Below are 24,440 nucleotides of genomic sequence, written 5' to 3' on the forward strand. Positions count from 1 at the left end.
GCAACCCGTCTCTCTATGATTGTCCTGGTGAAACCGCCTCCTCTCTCTGTAAAACTGCCTCTTAAGCAGCTTCCCTTTCCTCTCTCCTTGTGAGAGTTTGCCATATTCTATCCTTTCAAATCTCTGATTTGCCACCTTTTCTCCCACTCAAACACCAGTGCTTCCTTCTACACTCTAACTTTACCTTCACTTGGGATTAAAGGCATGCACCACCATACTTGGACCCAAGCTTTTCTTTATCTGATACTTGCTCTATACCAGGCTGGCCTTGAACTCAGATCTGTTTGCTTAAAGGCTTGTTTGTATTCCAGCCAGACCACATAGACCTAGAAGGTCCATGGATGTGCTCTCCTGCCAGAACAGCCATGTTCTGAATTAACCCTCCTCTACAATGCACCCTGGCACACATTAAGTTGTTAAGTCATTACCACACAGCATCACTACTTGTGCCACGTTCCTCAGATGGAGGATCCTGGCTCCTGTCTTCAAGGACTCCAGTGAGGCCCAGGAGAGCACTATTCAAATGCCACAAGGGATTCTGTGAACACGTCTAAGATAAACGTGTAAGTGCATACATAGCCTCGACCTGCCAATCTCACTTTCTTTGGATGGATATCCAGCAATAAGATGGATGAATCACATGGAAGCTCTATTTTTAGTTTTTAAAAGAACCTCCATATTTTCCATAATGAGTATTGATTTACATTCCCCCCAAAAGTAGGAAAGTAGGAATGAGGCTTTTTAAGGTATATTAAAAAAAAGGAAGGAAGGAAGAAAAAGAAAAGAGGGGCAGAGATGGCTTGGTAGAGAATCTAGTTTGGCTCTCACATCCATGTCAGGTGACTCATAACTACTTATATTTCCAACTCCAGGGGATTTGATGTCCTCTTCTGGCCTTTGCATACACTCACACAGATACAAATAAAAATAAAGGTTTAGAAGAAGAAGAAGAGGAGGAGCAGGAGGAGGAGGAAGAGGAAGAGGAGGAGAAGGAGGAAGAAGAGGAAGAAGACAAAGAAAGGAAGGGAGGGAGGGAAGGAGGGAGGAAGGAAGGGAGGGAGGGAGGGAGGGAGGGAGGGAGGGAGGAAGGGGCTGGGGAGATGGCTCAGGCAGGAAAGTGCTCAGCCTTGCAACCATGAGACCTTGGTTTGATCCTCTGAGCCCACATAACAAAACAGGTCACACTAGCACAGTCTGTAACCCCAGAGTGGGACACAATGCGATCCCTGGGGCTCTCTGACCAGGAAGCCTTGCTTAATTATTGAGTTCTATGTAGGTCAAGCGAGAGACCTTCTCTTAAAAAAAAATTACAAACCCAGTTAAGATTTAGCACACAATTTCTTCCTGCCACCAAAGCAGTCACAGAAGTCTAAAATGGAAATGAGCAATATGAAAGAAAATCTAAGGAACCCCCCCAAAAAAGGCTCATAGTGGGATAGTGTAAATTTAGCAAATACGTAGGGGCTGGAGAGATGGCTCAGCAGTTACGAGCACTTGCTGCTCTTCCAGAGGTCCTGAGTTCAATTCCCACAACCCCATGGCTCACAACCATCTGTAATACAATCTGGTGTCCTCTTCTGGTGTGCATGAAGCCAGTGTACTCATATACATAAAATAAATAAATATTTTTAAAAAAAATTTAGCAAATACGTAACAAAGATTAACTGAGCAGGCTTTAGACAAATTGTCTTTGATTCTTGAACTAGAAATAGGAAAAAAATATTTGATAGAACAGTAATTCTGCCAAAGGCTGAAAAAGCCACTGGCTCTCACTAATCTATGGAACTCTCAAGCGAAGGTGTCACTTGAGCAAAAGGCTCCTGGGGCAAGTCAGTCCCGCCTGCTCAACCTCGGAAAAACTCAACAGCACTGCATTCCTTAACCCGGAAAGACTCCCAGCTCTCCCAGGAACATTCAGCTTTTGAAGGTAACATGCTAGCTCTTGGGGCAAGGAAGCCACTGCAAACTGTCAGATGAGCCAGGCCTCTGCATCCCAGAAGCCTTTCTTCCTTCCAGAGTTCCCACCACTATTCCCTCGGCAGCATCACCATGTCCCGCCCTCCCTTCCCCTCCCCACCCCCCACCCCCCAACCCCTCACCCGCTGGTACTGGTTCACGCCTTTAATCCCAGCACTTGGGAGACAGAAGCAGCCTGGTCTACAAGAGTGAGCAGAACTGTAGAAAGGCAACTCACTGCCACAGGTGCTATGGTAGGGTCAGTCTCTCAGCCCAAACAATAGCAGGAATCAAGTCCCAAGCGGCATCTGACCCACTTGCAGGCTGCAGAAAGCCAAGACAGGCAAAACCTCCGCCAAGAAGTGCGACAGCTCCCTGCAAAGTCATGTTTATCTACAACCCCAAATCTCAGGGCGCTCAGGCAAGCAACATTTGCAGTGTGTTCGTTAAGAGCCATTGCTCTCAGGACCTGGCCCCTCTCAAATCTATGTTCGACTTGTCCTGACAAGAGTCCTGACTTTCCAGCTGGGCTTACTCAAACCCTCCAGGTCCAACCAACCTCTTGAGTCCTGTGTATTCTAATCGACTGCCGAGAACATTTCACTCACTCCTTCCTTGCATACCCGCAGGCACCCGATGCTCAAGTTGAAAGGACTTGCTCCTCGCCCTCCCCAGTCCTCATAGGCCTGTCAGTAAATCGGGAAGAAATCAGTTGTGTAAAAGTAACTTTTATTCACCAGGCTCAATTGTTGTCTGGGAGGCTTATTACCTGCCTCCTTCTGCTACCCTAGGCCTAGTCCTGGAAGCTTCTAGCCTCCGTACAGTCTAAGCCAGGCCTAGAATGTTTTCAGCCTCTGAGACTTCTTAATAAACTCACCCTTACTTGTTCTTTCTGAGCGCTGGGCTGGCTGGTTCAACTCAGCTGTTCTGGCTCAAACTCTTCTCGCAGCTGACTTACTTAATCTGGTTTCTCTCCCAGCCCAGAATCGCTCTTGCTTTCGAAAGGGTTAGACAGCCTCTTTTGAGATTTTCCCCCTGCCTGTCAGTCCTCACAGTAAACATTGCAGAAGTGTGGCTAGAGGGGACAGGGAAAGGGTCTCAGGGGTAAAGCAGTTGCCTGGGGCCAATCCAGGACATGAAACATTTAGGGGCTGGAGTTACAGCCCAGTGGTAGGGTGCTTACATAGCATGCACAGTACCGCCCTCCCCTCCCGACCTCCCGTTCGCTGTTAGCACTCAGCTTCAGTCCGCCTACCTGTGACGTCATTGTTTACCTGCCACGGGGGCGTGGCCCTCGACCTCCACTTGTCTCTCTAACCCCTTCTCTTACTTTCCTCTCTCTCTCTCTCTCTCTCTCTCTCTCTCTCTCTCTCTCTCTCTCTCTCTCTCTCTCTCTCTCCCTCCCTCCCTCCCTCCCTCCCTCCCTCCCTCCCTCTTCCTCTCTCTCTCTGGGGCACCCCTCCCCCTTTTCCTTCTCCCCCCACGCTCACTTAATAAACGCCTCTATAATATAATATCTGCTGCCTGGTACCTTCTATCTCTCATTGCTTTATTCTTTAATCAAAACATCCCCGCCTCCCTAAAAAGAGAGATATGACATAAAGGGGAAAAAATGTACATGGGATTTGAAAGATTTAGTATGAAAAAGAAGGCATGAAATATTAATAGTTCTGAAATCAGGCATCATGCTGAAATAAACTGGGGGTCTTATTGTGCCAGATAAAATATTTGTTGTATCAGTTTCTTTTTACTTTAGTAGATGTGGCTGGTAGGAAAAGTTTAAGTTGCTTATGTGGCTCATATTGAATTTCTATTGGAAAGCTTTAGTTAGAGAGTAAGATTGTGTGTGTGTGTGTGTGTGTGTGTGTGTGTGTGTGTGTGTGTGTATGTATGTATTGAGACAGAGTCTCACTCTGTAATCCAGACTGGCCTAATGGCCAGTCTCCTGCCTCAGCCTCCCTAGGTCTGGGGACTGCAGGCATGTACCTAAAACACCTACCTGGCTTAGAGTGCAAACTTCCAAGCTAAGAGCAATGCAATGCTATGGTTTGGTTAGGTGTCCCCCAGAGGCCTGTTAAGGCTTGTTCTCCACAGTGGCTCGCCTGGGAGGTGGTAGACACTTGAAGCTGGAAGGCAAGTGTGAAGCCAGCAGGTCATCCCAGCTGAGACCACCTTTGGAGAGAGTATGAGACCCAAACCCCTTCCCTCTTGTGCTGAGTCACCACAGGCCCCACAGCATGGGGCCAAGTGGTCCCAAAGTGTGGATCTAAAGAAACCGGGTTTGTGCTAAAGATGGAAGAACTCAGTGTGGGCCCAAACCAAAAATAAAGAGCTTAGACACAAAAGACACCAAACCTGTACAATCATGTATATCACACAGGAAGAATCACAATGACCTCTGAGCAGGGAAGTGAAGGAAGAATCTCACAAACCCGATGGAAAGTTCTAGCAATAGAGAGGACGTGAGGGAAAGGGACGATGAGGGAGGCAGGCGAGCTCACCGGCAGAGCCTGGAGGCGCCAGTCCACTCCAGCTACCACACTCACTCTCACACTCGATCTAGGGGAAGGCTTTGTTTTCACACTTTTGTTGTTCTTATTTGCTTGTTTTGACTTGTATTTTCTGTTTTTTTGTTTTGTTTTTTGTTGTTGTTGGTTTTTTTTTTTTAAACAGTCTTGCTACATGGCCCAGGCTGGCCTCTTACTCTTGATTCGCCCTGCCTCTGCCTCCCAAGTGCTCTCTGGGTCCTTAACTTACTGTGCCTGATAGCCCGTTACAGGCACATTCTACAGTAAAAACTTCTCCGCCTTTAATCTCAGCACTCGGGGCACAGAGGCAGACAGATCTACAAAGCGAGTCCAGGGCAGCCAGGACTATAAGAGAAACCCTGTCCCAAAGAACCAAAAAGCCAAATAGCCCTCTCTGTTGGCAGCGTAGAGCATCAGGATTTGTGCATGGTGGGCAGAGCATCCTCCCCCTGAGCTGTATCCTCAACACTTTTGGCTGTTTCGTTTGAGACAGGCTCTCACCAAGTTGTCTAGGCTGATCTTGAACTCATTCTGTAGCCCAGGTAGACCTTGAATTTGCAATCCCCCTGCCTCAGTCTGTGGAGTACCTGGGATTACAGACTTGTGCCATTAGGCGCAACTAATATCAAAAATTTTAATTCAGAAGATACAGCCAGGATTATACAGGAAACCAATTCAAGACTATATCCTAGGGGATCATCGTGTCTGGCTTCCAGCTTCCATATCCCCAAATCTGGATATTCAAATGTCTTAAAGAAAAGGGTCAAGTTTTGGCATGTAAGATGCAGACACTGCCCTGCATACTTCATGTATGTATGTATGTATGTATGTATGTTTTGGTTTTTCAAGACTGGGTTTCTTTGTGTAGCCTTGGCTGTCCTGGACTCGCTTTGTAGACGAGGCTGACCTCAAACTCACAGCGATCTGCCTGCCTCTGCCTCCCCGAGGGCTGGGATTACAGGCGTGCGCCACCATGCCTGGCTCCTGCATACTTTGTTTGCTGTCTGGCATATAAAGATCAAAGTCAATACTTTTTTTTTTTTTCGAGACAGGGTCTCTCTGTGTTAGCCTTGGCTGTCCTGGATTCGCTTTGTAGACCAGGCTGGCCTCGAACTCACAACGATCCGCTGTCTCTGCCTCCCAAGTGCTAGGATTAAAGGCGTGTGCCACCACGCCAGCCTCAAAGTCAATGCTTTTTAATGTTTTAGTTTTGCTTTTATGAGATAGGGTCTCAATGTAGCCCAAGCTGGCCCAGAACTCATGATATAGCCCATACTGGGCAATTGATTACAATGATTTGTGAGACATTTCAACCAGCTGGCAGTCCTGAAGACAGAACTGTCTTTTTTTTTTTTTCTCTTGGCAGAGAAAGACTTAACTGGCAAGATTCCCGGAGGAGGAGGAGGAGCTACTGTAACACAGAAAGTGCCCTGACTGTAAGACCTGAGTTATCTCCCTCAGTCTGCTCGAGGAAATGGCTCAGCAGGTAAAGGTGCTTGCTGCCCAAGGTTGAAGACTTGAGTTTGATCCTTGGGATCCACACAGTAAAAGGAGAGAAATGACTCCTGCAAGTTGACCTCTGACCTCTATACACATGCCATAGCTTGAGTGCATGCGCGCACACACACAAATAAATGTAATAAGAAACAATCAATACCATTCTTCAATCTTCTTAGCCTTTGAAGCTGGCAGTCACTGCCACAATCCCAGTCACCACCTGCTACTTCTTACACACTGTGAGTGGAGCTTAAAAAGGAATGGATGAACTGGGTGTGACAGAATATGTGGTAGAATATGGGAAATTCTAGCACTTGGGAGGCCGAGGCAGGAGGATAGCCATGAGTTAAGGTTCAAGGACAGCTCAGGCTACGAATGAATTTCAAGGCAGTAAAGGGCTAGGGACACACTTCAGTTAGTAAAGTGCATGTAAGGAGCCCTGGGTGCATACCCAGCATGAAATAAAGGTTATAATCCCAGTTTAGGATATAGTGGGGGGAGGGGCCAAGAAGTTCAAGGTCATCCTTTGATACATAGTGAATTCAAAGCTTCCCTGAGCTACAAGAGATCTAGTCTCATTAGCAGGGAAATGAATGAATGAATGAATGAATGAATGAATGAATGAAAACAGAAAATATCTCAGATCAACAGTGAATTCTAGAAACTGGTTTAAAACTGTATGTGTGAAAGGGAATTGGAGGCAGCCCTAAAAGTCACCAAAGTCTTTAAGAGACCAGAGGTGGAGAGCAGCTATGGAGGACAGGAAAGGTTAGCATTCCTGAGTATGACAGGCTGGGACACAGGTCGGCCCACAGAAGTCAGCTGAGGATCTCCACAGACAACAGCAAGGCCACATGACAGACCCTAACCAGAGCTGTGTGTCCACCACGGTGTCCTAGCATGGCCGTGCTGGCGCAGCTTCGAGGCTCCCACCCTGTCTCAAGAGTGGCGGAGGGACTCACCTGTAGGTATATGGCCCCACTTCCTCTAGCCGGGGGACTTCTCCTTGGAGGATCTCCTCTGGGTTGGTGACATTGAAGAAATAGAACTGCATGTGCACAGGTAGGGGGGGCTTCTCCCAGAAGTCAAAGACCTCGGTACCATTCCGTAACACCATAGTCTGGGGAGGAATAAAAACAGGAAAAAGAAAAAGAAAAAGAAAAAACCAGGTTTACAAAAAGGTTAAAACCACTGCTTCTACACCTGGGGCAGGAAGGGCCGGGGGTGGGGGGTGGAGGGTGGGGGGAGATGGGGCGCTCCGTATCCTGTTATTGGGTTTGGGGCAGACACCTAACTTCTAGAAACCACAAGAAGCTGGTGGTGGTAACGTATCCCAATCCGTGAACTAAAGAGAAGAGTAATTGTGAAAAACAGAGAAGGCCTAAGCGTTGTGTGGAGACCAGGAACACATAGAGGAGCCCTGGGACTCTGAATTCAGCTTCAGCATCTTGACGGAGCTCTAGAAGTTTGGAGTTTAGCTTGGTTTTTAAGGCAGGGCTCCACCCTGAAGTCTAGCCTGGGCTGAAACTCGCTATGTAGCCCTGGCTGGCCCTTTGAGGCAGTCCACTTGTTGCAACCTCCCCAGTGATTATAGGTGTGCACCATTACGCCTGGTGAACTGGTTCGGCATATCTTTGTCTCAGATCTGACCCTGCCAGGTGCTTCGGTACATTAATAATTAATTGTGATATCAGACTGGTTCTTACCAAACAATCCACTCTGAGCTGTAGCCACTCTATTATGCATATTGTTTTTCACTTTCCTGTCGGTGAGCCTTCAAGGGGTTGAGCGTGGTAGGGCAGAGAGACAGACACTTCCCAGGGATTGGTCATGTCAATCCTGTGCAAAGTCAGCAAGAATCTGACCTGAAGAAATGCAGTCGTATAACTGGGGCAGAGCGGCCAGGCTTTCATCCTGATTTTAGTTATCTCACGGGCCCAAATCAGGCGTCCATCCTTGTTAGCAAGAGTAGATTCTAGGTGCACCATGTGGCAAAGCCAAGAGACTTCCCGGCTTCAGTAATTTGAAGGTTCCACAGACAGCACCGAGTTACAGAAGCCCCTGAAAAGCACAGCTGGCCTAAGAATCAGACAGACAGGTCAGTACCAGCTTTGGTCCTTCCTGCCAACATGGAACCACATCCGCACAGTAACTCCACCATCAGGAGCTTTGTGTGCATCTTACTGTCAACTCCTCACACATCTATAAAATACAGATGGCTGAGCCAGAGACAGCCTTCTCAGCCACCCCGGGCAGGAACTCAGTCAGCTTTATCCACGGTGAAAGCAAGAGAGCTTTGTGATTTTTTTTTTCTTTCATCCAGGAGGTATTAGGAACTGAATTCAGAGTCCCATGGAGACTGAGTAAACACTCTACCAATTGAGCTACATCTCCAGCCCTTAGAGGAAAACTATGTTTTAAATATTATTGTTATTTTGAAATACTAAGTTATCCAGGCTAGCCTTGAGTCAGCCCAGACTGGCTTCGGTTTCCCAAATCCTGGGATTACAGGCCTGGCTAAGATCTATATTACCTAAGCTCAAGTCAAAAAGGATAATAAACTGAAGAAAATCAGACTAGGTCTACTCAGACAGTTTAAGGGTGAAAGCCTTTCTCCGCCTATGTCATAGCTGGATTTGGGGCTCAGCAACTTTTCTCCACTTTTCCATTTCAATTTAAAGAACATCTCCTCCTGTGCATGTCTCATATACGTCTTTTGGAAGTCCATCAGAAAGTATGCATACAGTGTCTAAAAACTGTATGAGGAATTCAAGCTACTTAAAACTAATGTGGTAATTATGAGAATGGAGAGCCTGTAAATAATAATTACTTAATTTTCCAGAGAACTTCAAAGATGTGGATGTTTAAAAATTATACAGCTTTGCGAAGGATCACTCTTTCTCGTCCAAAACTTTCTAGAAAAAAGCCAGGGCAATAAATAGTCTTTCTTCTCCACAAACTCCCCAAAGAAACCTGTGCTAGAAGAAAGCTGTACAGTTGTCACAGCACATAGGTATCATGTGAGAATCGAGTGGTCAGCACAGGGAAGCCCTGATAATGAAAGTCGTTAGGAATCAACAGGGACCAGACGAAATCAGTAACCAAAACCAAAAATGCAGCTCTTCTGTCTGTAACCAACTGGGTTAGCTACTGGCTTCTCAAAATGGAGCGTCCTGTACCCCAAAATATGGTAGGTTTGTTTTGATCTTTTACATTTCCTATGACCTCAAAGGACAATGCACTTCCTGGAGAAATGTTGGTTTGATATGATACTAGAAAACTTTTTTTTTTTTTTGAGACAGGGTTTCTCTGTGTAGCCTTGACTATCCTGGACTCGTTTTGTAGACCAGGCTGGCCTCGAACTCACAACGATCTGCCTGCCTCTGCCTTCCAAGTGCTGGGATTAAAGGCGTGCGCTGCCACCACCAGGTGATACTAGAAAACTTTTAAACTAGCTTCCACTGACTTTGCTTTAGACATTGGAGAGAAAGCAGGACATGGGGCATGATCCAGGCATAGAAAGACCTTAGAGGAAGACACCAGATAACAGAGAGAAACCCAGATGTAACACAGCCAGCCACTAGCTGGGACCCTAGCAAGCAGTCTGTACTACTTTTAATCGCTATCGTCTGTAGGGATTAAATAAGGAAGTTGAGTCTACAGAATGCTTCCTGTATCCTGAAGGTCAGAAGAACAAGTTCAAGTCAAAAGGTGCAAGGTAAACACAGTGTGAGGGTTAACAACCATACAAGGTAAACGCAGTGTGAGGGTCAACCATACAAGGTAAACGCAGTGTGAGGGTCAACCATACAAGGTAAATGCAGTGTGAGGGTCAACCATACAAGGTAAACGCAGTGTGAGGGTCAACCATACAAGGTAAATGCAGTGTGAGGGTCAACCATACAAGGTAAATGCAGTGTGAGGGTCAACCATACAAGGTAAATGCAGTGTGAGGGTCAACCATGCCAGGTAAATGCAGTGTGAGGGTCAACCATACAAGGTAAATGCAGTGTGAGGGTCAACCATACAAGGTAAATGCAGTGTGAGGGTCAACCATACAAGGTAAATGCAGTGTGAGGGTCAACCATACAAGGTAAATGCAGTGTGAGGGTTAACCATACAAGGCAAAGGCAGTGTAAGGGTCAACCATGCCAGGTAAATGCAGTGTGAGGGTCAACCATGCCAGGTAAATGCAGTGTGAGGGTCAACCATACAAGGTAAATGCAGTGTAAGGGTCAACCATGCCAGGTAAATGCAGTGTGAGGGTCAACCATACAAGGTAAATGCAGTGTGAGGGTCAACCATACAAGGTAAATGCAGTGTGAGGGTCAACCATACAAGGTAAATGCAGTGTGAGGGTCAACCATACAAGGTAAATGCAGTGTGAGGGTCAACCATGCCAGGTAAATGCAGTGTGAGGGTCAACCATACAAGGTAAATGCAGTGTGAGGGTTAACCATACAAGGCAAAGGCAGTGTAAGGGTCAACCATGCCAGGTAAATGCAGTGTGAGGGTCAACCATACAAGGTAAATGCAGTGTGAGGGTCAACCATACAAGGTAAATGCAGTGTGAGGGTCAACCATACAAGGTAAATGCAGTGTGAGGGTCAACCATACAAGGTAAATGCAGTGTGAGGGTCAACCATGCCAGGTAAATGCAGTGTGAGGGTCAACCATACAAGGTAAATGCAGTGTGAGGGTCAACCATACAAGGTAAATGCAGTGTGAGGGTCAACCATGCAAGGTAAATGCAGTGTGAGGGTTAACCAGGTTCTTTCCCACTGTCTTTCTTTTCCATACAGAGCCCAGAGTGAGTGGAAGTTGGAAGGGCTGCGCCTGTGTGGAGGTCAGCTGACCTCAGTAATGCAGCACCAAGCTCATCCTCCTTTTCCAAAAATAGAGGAAGGTGCCTGGGGAGATAGTTCAGTGACTTCGGGGTGGGGGTGGGTGAGGAGGGTGGTGTTTTTTGTGCAAACAGGAGGCTCAGACCGCCAATCCCCAGTTTCCACACTGAAACAAAACAAAACAAAAACTCTAGGCCTGGTTGTACGTACTGTCACCTGACACTGACAGTCTGATCCCAAGGACTGTGTGGCCAGCAAGCCTATGTGAAATGGTAAGTTTTCCGGCTCAGTGAAAGATCTTGTCTCAAGGAAATAAGGCAGAGAGTGAAAAGCGGGCCACGTGATAGCCTCCTCATCCTACTGTAGCTTCTACAGGTGGGCACACAGGCATGTGCACCCTGCCCACACATACCAGTGCACACACAGGCACACACACACTTCTCACACACAAGATAAAAATCAGTTAATCTTATTTTAAAAAAAGAAAACAGAGGAAGGCCTGCAGCTGTGTGGTGTGGCCCATGTGAACCAAGGGCTGGGTAGGTGAGGCAGGAAGACCATCACAAGTTTGAGGCTGGCCTGGGCTCAGAGCAAGACCCAAGCTCAAAAAGAAAAACAACAAAAGCCAAACAGTGCAGCAACGCAACCCCTTTCAAGTGTCAGTTCAACACAGGCAGTGTATCCCAGGGGTCAAGAGGGTTAAATAAGAAGCAAGTCTTGAGGAGCTGAAGAGATGGCTCAGCAGTTAAGAGCACTGGCTGTTCTTCCAAAGGACCCAGGTTCAATTCCCAGCACCTACATGGCCGCTCACAATGGTCAGTAACTCCAGTTCCAGGAAATCCAACGCTCTCTTTTTGCCTGTGGGCACACATGATACACATATATATGCAGGCAAACCACTCATCAATATAAAATAAACCCTTAAAACCGAAACAAAACTAAACATAAATCTGAGGCTGGGGACATAGCCCAGTGATAGCATTTACCTTGCCCAGCATGTGGAAGGCCCTGAGTTCAATTCCTAGCAAGGGATAGGGGTTGGAGTATCAGAGGCGTTGGGGGTGGGCAACAAAACGCTGAGGTGTCAGGCAAAGCTAACTGAAAGCAGTACTGGAGGGGAGAAGGGACGACTACAAACGGCAGAAGCTAATAGTGAAGTCTGCAGGAGCCTTAAGGGGTAGGCAAAAAGTTTTATTTTCTGGAAGGAGTGGACAAGGCTAGGGAACAGGGTGTCGGGGAAAGTGGGGGTGTCTAGGAGTGGCAGACTCAGCCAGTGAGCAGAGGGCCTCACCTGGAGGCCAGCTATGGCTCAGCGCCAGGGTATGCAGAGAATGTGAGGGAAGGCAGGACCTGGGATCTCCTTTATACTGCTGAAGACTCTGGGACACCCTGGTGTTCTCCCCGCGGTCAGCCTGACCCCTTCTCTGTCCTGACTACTCAGTAGAGCCAATGCTACCCAAACACACGGTCCTAGTCCCTTCTATTGCATTCAACCTCCCACCTCCACCCCCGTTTCTGCACTGTTCCTGTGTCTTTCTTTTGTCTCACATGGCTGCAAGCTTGTCAAGGAACCCTCTGGAAATCCCAGAAAATAACCTGGGCCATATGTCTGTGTGTCTGTGTCTGTATGTCTCTCTCTGTGTGTATCTGTGTGTCTCTATGTGTTTGTGTCTCTGTATGTCAGTATGTATGTGTCTCTGTGTGCGTGTCTGTGTATCTGTCTGTCTCTGTGTGTGTCTCTGTGTATCTGTGTGTGTGTGTGTGTGTGTGTGTGTGTGTGTGTGTGTGTGACCACACAGAAACCAGAGAACAGAGGGAAGTTGTACATGCACCTGCCAACATTTCTAAAACAGTTTCATCTTTATATTTATCTTTTCCTGCTGTCAGCTCACAGAACAGGCACCATTGCCACCACTGCCAGCTGCCTACCATGTGCCTACCAGAGTCTGGGGCTGTGCTAGGGTGAGTATTAGTGTAGGTCCTGCAAGATAAGAATTTTCAGTTTTTCAATCTGTATCTGAGTCAAGCACCGAACAAGAAATGAAAAGAAACTCCAATTTGTAGACAAGGAAACAGCAGCATAGACTTTCGCAAGTTACAAAGCCAGTACATTAAATCAAGTCTGGACAAGCCTTGGTCTGCACTGCAACAAGGCCTGTGTTTGTTTCCCGGACAGCCTGGGGCAGTGACCAGACTTAGCAAATACAATTGAGTTTCATGGAAACAATTTCTTCTGTATAATTATGTCCAAGATATTACATGAGCTCCATAGAAAACTATTTAATCTGCTGGGTGCCGTGGTGCACACCTGTATCCCAGCACTCTGGGAGGCAGAGGCCAGCCTGGTCTACAAAGTGAGTCCAGGACAGCCAAGGCTACACAGAAAAACTCTGTCTTGAAAAAACAACAACAACAACAACAACAAAAAACAAAACAAAAAGAAAAGAAAGAAAGAAAGAAAGAAAAGTATTTACTTTTTTACATAATCTTTTTAATTCTTAAAAATTGTATTCATACCAGTGCTTTGCCTATATGTTTATATGTTACAGTACATGCATGCCTGATACTCAAGAAGGTCAGAAGCAGGCACTGGATTCCCTGGGACTGGAGTTATAGATGGTTATGGGCCACGTAGAGGCTAAGAATCAAACCCAGGTCCTCTGGAAGAACAGCCAGTGCCCTTTCTCCAGCGCAGAAAATGATTTAGTCTTGACAGAGGCATCTGAAAGATTTGGGAACAAAATGTTGTGATACCTGCAACTTATACTGAAATAATGACCACACACACACACACACACAAAAGTATGTCCTAGAGATACCGCCAGAAAGTCATACTGATAGATAGCAGGAAGTCAACGGGGTCTCTCACACACAAATAATTATTTTGCTGTTTATCTGTGAATTAAACTGGGCATCTTGTTTTGTATATAGCAACCCTACCCTAAAGGGAACCACAGAAGCAACAGAGAAAGAATAATACACTGGAGTCTGCGTTTCCCAGCCAGTCACCCTGAGTTCTTAGGGAAAGGAAAGTAGGGCAGCTGTGGGAGGTCCTGGTGAGCGCCATCCACTGCCATGAGAGGGCTAAGAAAAGACAACTGAAGCTCAGAGCCTCGTTGCTGCTCAGCTCCACTAAGCTAATGTATCCAGAGAAAGCACAGAAGCCTTGTACCACAAGTTGGGCCAGAAAGTGAGTCGTCATTGATTGAACCTTCTCATTTTTTTTGTTTTGTTTTGTTGTTGTTGTTGGTGTGTGTGTTTTTTTGGTTTTTATTTTTTTGTTGTTTGTTTGTTTGTTTGTTTTTGTTTTGTTTTTTGAGACAGGGTTTCTCTGTGTAGCCTTGACTGTCCTGGACTCGCTTTGTAGACCAGGCTGGCCTGGAACTCACAGCGATCCACCTGCCTCTGTCCCCCCAAGTGCTGGGATTAAAGGCATGCGCCACCACCGACGAGCTAGTTTTGCACCAGGTACACAGGTCATTTGGTCGTGCACGGCCAAGAGCATGCTCTGCAAAAGCTATGTTGACAACATAACAAGTAACAACCTTAAGTTCAAGTCCAGAGGATGTCTAGCACAGGAAGTCGTCATTTGTTCACCAGATACAGGGAACCCGCTTCACTGCCACGCCTGCCCTGTGCCGTTCTCAACATAAAGCCATGGGCGGGGACAGCTGTTGCCCTCACGGAGGCGTCGGCTACGGTAGTGAGAGCCCCAGATAAACCTCTGAAGTCTGAGCTGTCTCCCTCAGACTGAACTAAAAACCAGCACGAGGCCCTAAATCAGTTCCGCAGACGAGTCTGGGCGGTGCATGATTCATTTTAGCCACGTAGAGCAGGTCAGCTTTTTCTAAGCACGATACTGTGCACGGTCACTGAAGTAAGGATCGGGATGAGTCCCTTGTTCTGTGGTGAATTAAGAACAAAACCTAAAGTAACAGTCAGGGTGGGGAATATTACTTTTCTGTTCATCAGGCAAAGGGTACAAAGTGGAGTCTCTTCCTGTGCCCGGCAGGAGGAAGCCCCGTTCTCCAGACAGAACTTAACGACACAAATGTCACATGGAATTGTAGGCAGGTCCCACTCTTGCCTAAGGTAAAATGATCAGTCCACATTTAAAAGAGGCATTTGACACAGTAGATTTAAAGGAGGAAAAACCTACAAGGGCTGGAGAGACAAAGGATAAAAGCACGGACTGCTCTCTCAGAGGTCCTGAGTTCAATTCCCCAGCAACCACATGGTGGCTCACAGCCATTTATAATGAGATCTGATGCCCTCTGGCGAGGACGCATACATGCAGGCAGAGCACTGTATACATAATAAATAAATAAATAAATAAATAAATAAATAAATAAATAAATCTTTTTTAAAAAACCTACAAATGTGCGGGGAGAAATTATGTGAGCTTCTGATCTCAACTCCCAAATGAGGCTGCCATTTGCTGTCATCTGAAGTTAGGAAAATGGCACTTTGTCCTCTCCCTGTCCAGGACTCTGTGCTTGCCTTAGAAAACCTGGACAATAAAAGTTTTTATTTGCAGCCGGTCGTGGTGGCGCTCGCCTTTAATCCCAGCACTCGGGAGGCAGAGGCAGGCGGATCGCTGTGAGTTCGAGGCCAGCCTGGTCTACAAAGCGAGTCCAGGACAGCCAAGGCTACACAGAGAAACCCTGTCTCAAAAAACAAACAAACAAAAAAACAAAAAAAACAAAAAAAATTTATTTATTTATTTATTACTTATGCAATAGTTGGCCTGCATGTGAGCCAGCAGGCCAGAAGTGGGCATCAGATCTCATGTGAGCCTCCATGTGGGTGCCGGGAATTGAACTCAGGACCTTTGGAAGTACAGCCACTGATCCTAACCTCTCTCTTCGCCATCTCTCCAGACTCCAAAATCTTTATAATAAAGTGTGTGTTTATTTCATGTTTTATTTCTGTATGTATATACATATGAAATATGTACATACAAAATACATACTCTGTAGCCAACCTGGGCTACATAGTAAGGACCAAGGAGCTAGCTTAGTGAGCAGAGGTGCTGATTGCACAGGCCTAATGACCAGAGCTCAATCCCTGGAGCCCAATTCTAGCCTAAAGATTTTTTGACATTTTGTTTATTTAATAGTGGAAAAAAAATAACATCTTTGAGAGAAGCAGGTTGTGGGTCTACACGTGTTTGTCGGTCAAACCGGAAACAGTAGTCACTTCTACACAGAAACAAATCTTTGCTGACATTCCTTAAACACAGAAGCCTCACCTGGTGTGATGGTGCATGCCTGTAATCCCAGCACTCAGAGAGGCAGAAATAGGCGGATCTCTGAGTTCAAGGCCAGACTGGTCTACAAAGTGAGTCCAGAACGGCCAGGGCTACACACAGAGAAACCCTGCCTCAAAAAAGGGGGAGGGGCAAGGGGGGTAGGAGACACATGGTGGCGTTCATCTCTCTCTACTTCTTGATTGTGGCAGCAGTAAAATCAGGCATCACACCAAGGCTGCAGCTCAGAGCTGTTCTTGTCACCATGCCCTCCCTGCCCCATACACTGCAACCCTCAAGCTACAACTCCCAAATATGCTCTTGCAACCTTATATTTCTTTACCAGGTCCTGAATCTGTGAGGGCTTTGACTCTCCCAACCCTCAGAACTGTGAGAAAGGTATTTCTGTTATTTCCGACACCACCAGGCTATAGTGATGTAAGAAAACAGCTCCAATGGCTGCTACACAGGGCTTGGTGGGGCTCACACTGCGGAGCACTGACGTGTACCAGAAAAGGCTGGAAACCTGCCGGGCATTGTGGCGCACGCCTGTAATCCCAGCACTTGGGAGGCAGAGGCAGGTGGATCGCTGTGATTACGAGGCCAGCCTGGTCTACAAGTGAGTCGAGGACAGCCAAGGCTACACAGAGAGACCCTATCTTGAAAACAACAACAACAACAACAACAACAACAACAAAGGCTGGAAACCTGCATCACTAGATAATGTTTCCAAATATTATTATATTTGTTTGCTTGTTTATTCTACGTGTGTATGATGAGGCAGGTGGCCACCTGTTATAACGTGCATGTGGAGGTCAAAGGGAAATGTTCTAAGAGAAAAGTAAATCCCAATCATTTGATTTTACCAATAAAGACTCAGGAGCCAGATGTTGAGGTGAAAACCCTGCTAGTTCAGAGACTCACAGTACCAGCTGACCTTCCCACTCCACTCATGTCCCAGAGGAAAAACCAAATAGCCCAAAGCCAAAAACTTGCTAGCTCAGTGGACAGCCCAGGAGGAAAAGCCAAAAGCCCCTATTTCTTATGCACGCCATTTTAAATACCCTTCAACTCAAAGTCCCTCCTACTCTTTAATCCCTGTCAGCTGGTTTCTTGCTCTGCCTCTTCACCTAGGGTTAACTTTATTAAATCCTGTGTCTAGAAAAATCTTGGATTAAAGTGTGTGCTAGGGCTGAGCCCCACCATAATCACCCATTTACAAAAAAACAGAAAGGTCTTGGATTAAAGGTGTGTGCTAGGGCTCAACCAAACAAAAGACAGGTTTTTACAGCTCACAGCCTCGGGGTTCACAATGGGATCAAATATCCTGCAACAGGGCAACATTATAGAATTGGTTCTCTCCTTTTACCTTTCCAGGGCTCGCGGGTTGAACTCAAGTCATGAAGCTTGCACAACAAAGACCTTTACCCTCTCAGCCATCTCTCAGCCCAAGTTTCCGGGTTTTAAAGGGATAAACCTTTCAAGGGGTGAATATGTGACCACTCCTCCTACAGAGCTACAGGGTGCGATCAAAGCCACACACAGCAAGCAAGCAAAATCCTTCCAGACAGATTTGTATCCATCTAACCTTCCCTGCAACCAAGAACTTTTATTGAACATCTAGTTCATCCTTCCTTTCTTCTTTGCCCTCCCTCCCCTTTCCTTTTCTTCCTCCTCTTCTTCCTCCTTTTTTTCTTTTAATGGTGCTAGGGATGAAATTAGGACCTCATGAGTGTTAGGCAAGTGGTCTACCCACTGTGCTACACCCCAGGCCCTGACCATCATGTTTTCTGTAAGTCATTGGATTTAGCAACAGGAGACGTTACAAAACTAAATACGACAGGACCCTTCACCTTAAAACAAAAAACAAAAAAACCCTCAACCTTAAAACAACAGCAACAACAAACCTTCAAAGCTAGTTTGTTTAAAATCCTACATTGTGTGCTAAAAATTGAAAGCCCTGTGGAGCTAGTGCCAGAGAAGGGCTACCCTAAGCTATGGAGAGACCAGTGGTGTTCTCACTGAGTTTTAGGAAGACACAATGAAAGACAAGGGATTCCCAGAACCTGTGTCATTAACAGCTTTTGCTTGGTTGGTTTGGCTTTCTTTTTTTTCCCCCCTTTTGAGATAGAGTGTCATTTTGCCCAGGCTAGCCTGTAACTTACTCAGCCACCCATGCTGGCTCAAGTTTGTAGCAAATCTCCTGCCTTAACATTTTTTTTTAATTTTTAGTTTTTGTTTTTGTGTTTTGAGACAAGGTTTCTCTGTGTAGCCTTGGCTGTCCTGGACTCCACATTGTAGACCAGGCTGGCCTCGAACTCACAGGGATCCCCCAGCCTCTGCTTCCTGACTGGGATTAAAGGTGTGCACCACCACAGCCCGACTTCTACTTTAACCTTTTAAATCCTGGGATTACAGCCATGCATCACCTCACCCACCTCAAAATTCTGTTTTTACATTGAACTCATGGGCACATGAAAAATAGTGCACTAAGCAAACTCTGGTTGCTTTGAAAATATTAGCTTTCAAATAGATATTACAGAAAAACAATCATGGATATAAATTATAATTATATATTGTACATGTTATAATAAAAACAAAGGTACATATGTGTTATATATAATGGTGTTACTGTAGCATTTATAACATAAGTAATGTTAATGATATATGTAAATAGTATATATATATATATATATATATATATATATATATATTAAGCATTCCTAGAAAATCAACATTTTTTTGTGTTGTTTGTTTTTCAAAACATGTTTCTCTATATAGCCTTGGCTGTCCTGGACTCGCTTTGTAGACCAGGCTGGCCTCAAACTCACAGTAATCCCCCTGCCTCTGCCTCCGAGTGCTGGGATTAAAGGCATGCACCACCACGCCCAGCGAAAATCAACATTATTAATTTAATGAAAACTGGAAAAACGTGGTCTGTGGACCTCTAGAAGTCCCTGAGTCCTCTCAGGCACCCCACAGAGTCAAAAGTGACTTTAGTAACAATAATCATACATCATTTCCTCCCTCCCCTCCCTCCCCTCCCCTCCCCTCCCCTCCCCAGGTTTGTGAGGGTGAAGTAGACTTTACCTGTCCTGTGAAGATGCCCTTTGATGAACTATGTACGTGCTGAACTATGTATTCTTGTATTTTCAAAATATCTCAAATTGTTAAAGTTTTATTCTGTGTGTGGGTATGTATACTCTGTGTGTGTGTGTGTGTGTGTGTGTGTGTGTGTGTGTGTGTGTGTGTGTTTGCACGAGTATGGGCAAACACAAACCTCAGGTGTCAGTCCTTGCTTTCTACGTAGTTCGAGACAGGGCTTCCTTCCGTGCTGCATGTGCCAGGCTATCTGGATGGCAGTTTCCACGGAGTCTCCTGTCCGCCCCCCCCCAACACTCATCTTGCTGTGCGAACACTGGGATTACAGACGTACACTACCATGCCTAACTTTCACATGCGCTCTGGAGCTCTGATCTCACGTCACCACACTGCATAGCAAGCATTTTATCCACTGAGCCATCTCACCGGCTTTAGTCTGTACAAGCCACCGAAACACAAGTGCAAAAGCTCTCTGGAGTCCTTCATAATTTTAAGAGCTTTAAGAGCATAAAGAAGCCTGGCAAAGTTTGAATTAGACAACAATTTTCTAAGGACAGGGGATTACACACACACACACACACACACACACACACACACACACACACACACACACACACACCACCCTGCCTGGCAAGCAGTCCACACTAAATAAACAATGAAGGACAAAGAAAAAGAGACCAAACTGCGAGGTGCAGGCAGTACTTGAGGTAAGGCAGGAGGATCAGGTAGGGTTGATGGTCATCCTCAACTACACAGAGAGTTCAAGGCCAGCCAGGTCCACATGAGCCCCTGTCTTGAAAAATGAGAGAGCAAGTGAGAGTTAGAAACTAGGACAGCGTTCGTTTTCCTTTGTGTGCTTCTGACTGGCTGCTAGCTTTGATTAAAAACAGGCCCGCTCTTAGTTCTGTGAGGGTGTGAGTAATATATTCGATGATGTGGGCTGTGCGTGTCTCTTCACTTGGCCAACATCCTGTGTTTTTATTAATGAACTTATCCCCACCTGCTGACTCTTCTCCACGAAGCAGGCGAATGTCTGGCAGGCCAGATGGCTTCTTAGCTGTGGCCTGACAGAACGAAGTTTTACACTTCATAGAACAGCAAAGCAAAGTGGCTACCACAGCTAAGAGCCTTGCTACTGTCTCTATTTCTATTAGGGTAAATGTGCCGGATAATGTCAGTATTCATATGCCAATGGCAGTAATGTCCTAAGCTAGAATTCCCACCTCAAGGAATGAAGTGATAAAAACCATCACTAGCCACAGCTCCTTAACCTGGTACTGTTCCTGACTTGGCAGGTCTGGCATGCTCTACACTGTAACCCCCTAGAGGCGTAGCTCTCAACCTGTGGATCTCAACCCCTTTGGGAGCCTCATATCGGATATCCTGCATATCAGATACTTACATTACGATTCATAACAGTAGCAACATTACAGTTACGAAGCAGCAACGAAAATAATGTTATGGTTGGGGACCAGAGCACAGCAAGATGAGCTGTATGAAGTGGTCCACAGCATTAGGAAGATTGAGAAGCACTGCCCTAGAACCTATAGACAACACTGACAACTACTGGTCTACTTCACTAACAGGTAATTGTGAGTATGCGTGTGGTCAGTGGAGGTTGAAGAGGTAGCAGGAAGCAGATATGAGGGTGCTATGACAAGGCCATGTTCTGAAAAGACTGAAGAGAACGCTGCCAAAGAGAACGCTGCCTTGGTATCAAGAATCCCTTAAGGAAATGACTGACGCTCCCTGTTTATAGCTCTCTGAGGCCTATCTGGGTGGAGAGCCAATCACATCACTGTTATCAACTCGCAAAGGAGCCGCTAAGAAATGAGCATGCCTGTGGTTGGTTCAACAGCTGGAAAGCCACACAGTGGGCGAAGCCCCAGGTCGGTAAACAGCCAGGGCAGGATGAGTAAGCAAAGGAAGGTGGATTTCTGCTGACAGGCGTTTCTAACTAGCGTTTCAAAGAGCTTCCCCTTCCAGCTTTATAGAAAGAAAAAAAAAAAAAAGTCCTCTTGCTTGAAGGGGGCTCAGCTCCTTACAGACTGTGCCCCTCCCATGGCAAGATGTGAGGGACAGTAGAATTATGTGAAGCCTGTGTGGCACGGGATCAGGTGAGGGGTAACCACAGAACTCACTATCCAAACCAGCAGTCTTCTGGGGGACCATCCCTTAGCCCAGCAAGTGCACACAAATCCAGGCAGGGCAATCCCAGGAAAGCGGGATGTGGTCATCCTTAAGGTGAGAAGCCAGGTTCAGGACCACGGTGCCCGAGCTTGCACTCCTACCTCTCCCCTGGGCTTTAGATAAGCCACTTAGCATCATCTTGATCCGCCATTGCTTGAAAGTAAAGTAACAAGTATAGGGATCTCTAAAGTTTTTGTGTTGTTTATTTTGTTTTTAGCAAAAACCTTAGCTGAAAAGTCTAAGTCTCCTCCACGGTTCTATGGAAGCGGTCTTGTTTACTGTTAGGTTTGTAGCTCTTAGCTACAAATCTTAGCAACCCCTCCTCCTCCTTCCTGGTTTTAAGGATTGAATTTAGGACCTTAACCATGACAATCAAGCATTCTACTACTGAGCCATAGCCCCAGCTCCATGTTTCTAGAACATAGCACACACTAACTCTCTCTCTCTCTTTTTTTTTTTTTTTTTTTTTTTGGTTTTTCGAGACAGGTTTCTCTGTGTAGTCTCGGCTGTCCTAGACTTGCTTTGTAGACCAGGCTGGCCTCGAACTCACAGAGATCCACCCGCCTCGGCCTCCCGAGTGCTGGGGTTAAAGGTGTGCGCCACCACGCCCAGCTGCACACACTAACTCTTAACTTTGAACGGAGATTAACTAGGGGAAATGGGATCTACATGCATGAAAACTCTTGAGAGATTATATTTAGTAGCCGGAGAGGTAACTCAATGGTAGTTTGTCCAGCGTGTGTAAGGACCCCAGGGCTTGCTTCCCAGAAAAGAAGAAGATTAAATTATTCATCTGCGTTAGGTATCAAAGTGATGGGCGGGGCTATGGCATGAAAACAACATCAAATCTCGTCCTTCCGGGTTCTCGTTCAGCTCCGGCCAGGTATGAACTCGGTATCTGGGGGATGGCTTAGCCTCATTCTGATCTTCCTGCTCCCACACCCACCACTCCTGACTCTCAGAGGAAAACAGTCAGCTAGGTCTCTGCAAATCTGTCCGCAGAAAGCTTCAAACGCTTGCCAAAGAAGGTTTTTGTTGACACCTTAGGGGAACCCCAGGAAGTGTGGGGGAGCCAAATAGAAGCAAGGTGCTTCTACACCTCGGTAAATGAGAACTCAACCCGGTGACTCCATGGTTGTTTTCCCAGGATAAGGCGCTCGCTTGTGGGGCCCAGGTTGGGTCCTGTAACTGCAACTCCTTTGAAATTGTCCTGACCTTTGCCCTCCCAGCCCTCTGTAATCCTTCAGTTGAAGGAGCCCTCTGTTGCTTCGATAAGACACTGACTATACACAGGTTGGCCGAGGAATAGATTTATTTAGCTTCTATTTTTCACATCACTGCCCATCATTGAGAGAAGTTGGGGAAGAACTCGAAGCAAGAGTCTAGAGCAGAAACTGAAGCAAAGACCATGGGAAGGCACTGCTTGCTGGTGTGCTCCCTAGTGTGCTCCCCTGGAGTGCTCCCTGGCTTGCCCCCTGGTGTGCTCCCTGGCTTGCCCCTGGTGTGCTCTCTGGCCTGCTCCCTGCTGTGCTCTGTGCTCCCTGGCCTGATCCCTACTGTGCTCCCTGGCATGCTTCCTGGTGTGCTCCCTGATGTGCTCAGCTACCTTTCCTATACATCCCGGGCCCACCCGCCCAATGATAGTAGCAGTCACAGAGGACTGAGCCCTCCTGTATCAATTGACTATTAAAAAAAAAAAAGCCTCCATAGACTACTCGCAGACCAATCAGAGAGAGGCAATTCCTAAATCGAGGCTCCTCTTCCCAGTGACTCTAGTTTTTGCCAAGTTGACAAAGCTAACCAGGACACCTGTCTGCGTGGTTAAAATGAGTAACTGCTAAGTTTTTAGATTAGCATCAGGAGTCAAGATCCAAGATCCTGCCTGGGGTGTGGCATGGATGCCTGCATTTAATGCCAGCACTTGGGAGGCAAAGGCAGGCAGATGGCAGATCTCCATGAGATCCTGGCCATCCAGGGCTATATATCGAGACTCTGTCTCAAAAAAACAACAAAACAAAAAACAAAAAAAAAACCCCAAGATCTATCAATCATGAAGCTCTGCCTTCTAAGACCCTGCCCAACTGCAGCCTCCTTGTTCCTTCCATTCCTCCCTGCCCCCCTCATCCTCCCCAACTCCCACAAAAGCCCCCAAGACAGACCACTGTGAAGCTGGCCCTAATTTCTTCAAGGCTGGCTTTGAATTAATTTGGTTACTTCCAACCAGCACTTGTGTCTAAATTTTGGTCATGCCAAGAAGCAGGCAGCTGGGACATTTGGTTCCAATAACCACTCAATCCACTATATTTACTGGCCAAAATAAAAGTTTCACTCACTCTGGTCTACTCTTTCACTCTAGAGTTCACTCAAGATAAATTCCTTTTTTCTGTTATTGTTTTTGATGTGTGCACATGGGTGTATGTGGCTGTATGTGTGACTACATGTGCACATGTATGTGAACACCCGAGGTCAATGTTGAATGTCCTCTTCAACCATGTCTTATTTGTTTGTTTGAGACCAGGGTCTTCCACAGAATCTAGAACTCAGCATTGGCCAGGCTTGCTGGACAGAAGTCTCAGAGAGCCTCCTGCCTCTCTGCCTCCAGAATGCTGGGGCGCAGGCATGTGCTGACTCATCCAGCTTCTGACCTGGGTGCAGGGGGGTGGGGGTGGGGGAAATTGAAACTCAGGTCCCCATGCTTGCATGACGAGTACATTATTATTATTATTATTATTATTATTATTATTATTATTATTATTATTATTATTATTGCACATCTCTAAGATCAGGTTGTAGAACAATTATCTTACTAAACTTCCTGCAATCTGCCAAACCTGAGCATTTCAACTGTTTCCCCATTCCTATTTTTGATGTTCTGCGATGCTACGAGGGTTGAGGCCTGGACAATCGTTAAAGGAAAACAGTGAAAATTGGGAGTATCAGAGTGGGCTACATTACAACACGGATTACATCAAAGTCAACTTATGAATCAATTATGCCATAGAAATACTACTGGAAATAATGATGGGTCCCACATACTGATCGCCCCATCCCTGTGTGGTATCTAAGCGCACTACG

General features: G+C 46.3%; 1 protein-coding gene across 1 annotated transcript in view; it reads right to left on the minus strand.

The window, feature by feature from the left end:
* Nucleotides 1–24,440, minus strand: part of SCARB2 (scavenger receptor class B member 2) — a 56,546-nt gene that overhangs the window by 28,544 nt on the left and 3,562 nt on the right. Inside the window, exon 2 of the mRNA XM_084760174.1 lies at nucleotides 6,944–7,101. Coding sequence (XP_084616300.1) covers nucleotides 6,944–7,101 — 158 coding nt within the window. The remainder of the gene's footprint in view (nucleotides 1–6,943; nucleotides 7,102–24,440) is intronic.

This window comes from Acomys minous, assembly GCF_964271855.1.
Source record: "Acomys minous genome assembly, chromosome: 15".
Lineage (NCBI taxonomy): Eukaryota > Metazoa > Chordata > Mammalia > Rodentia > Muridae > Acomys > Acomys minous.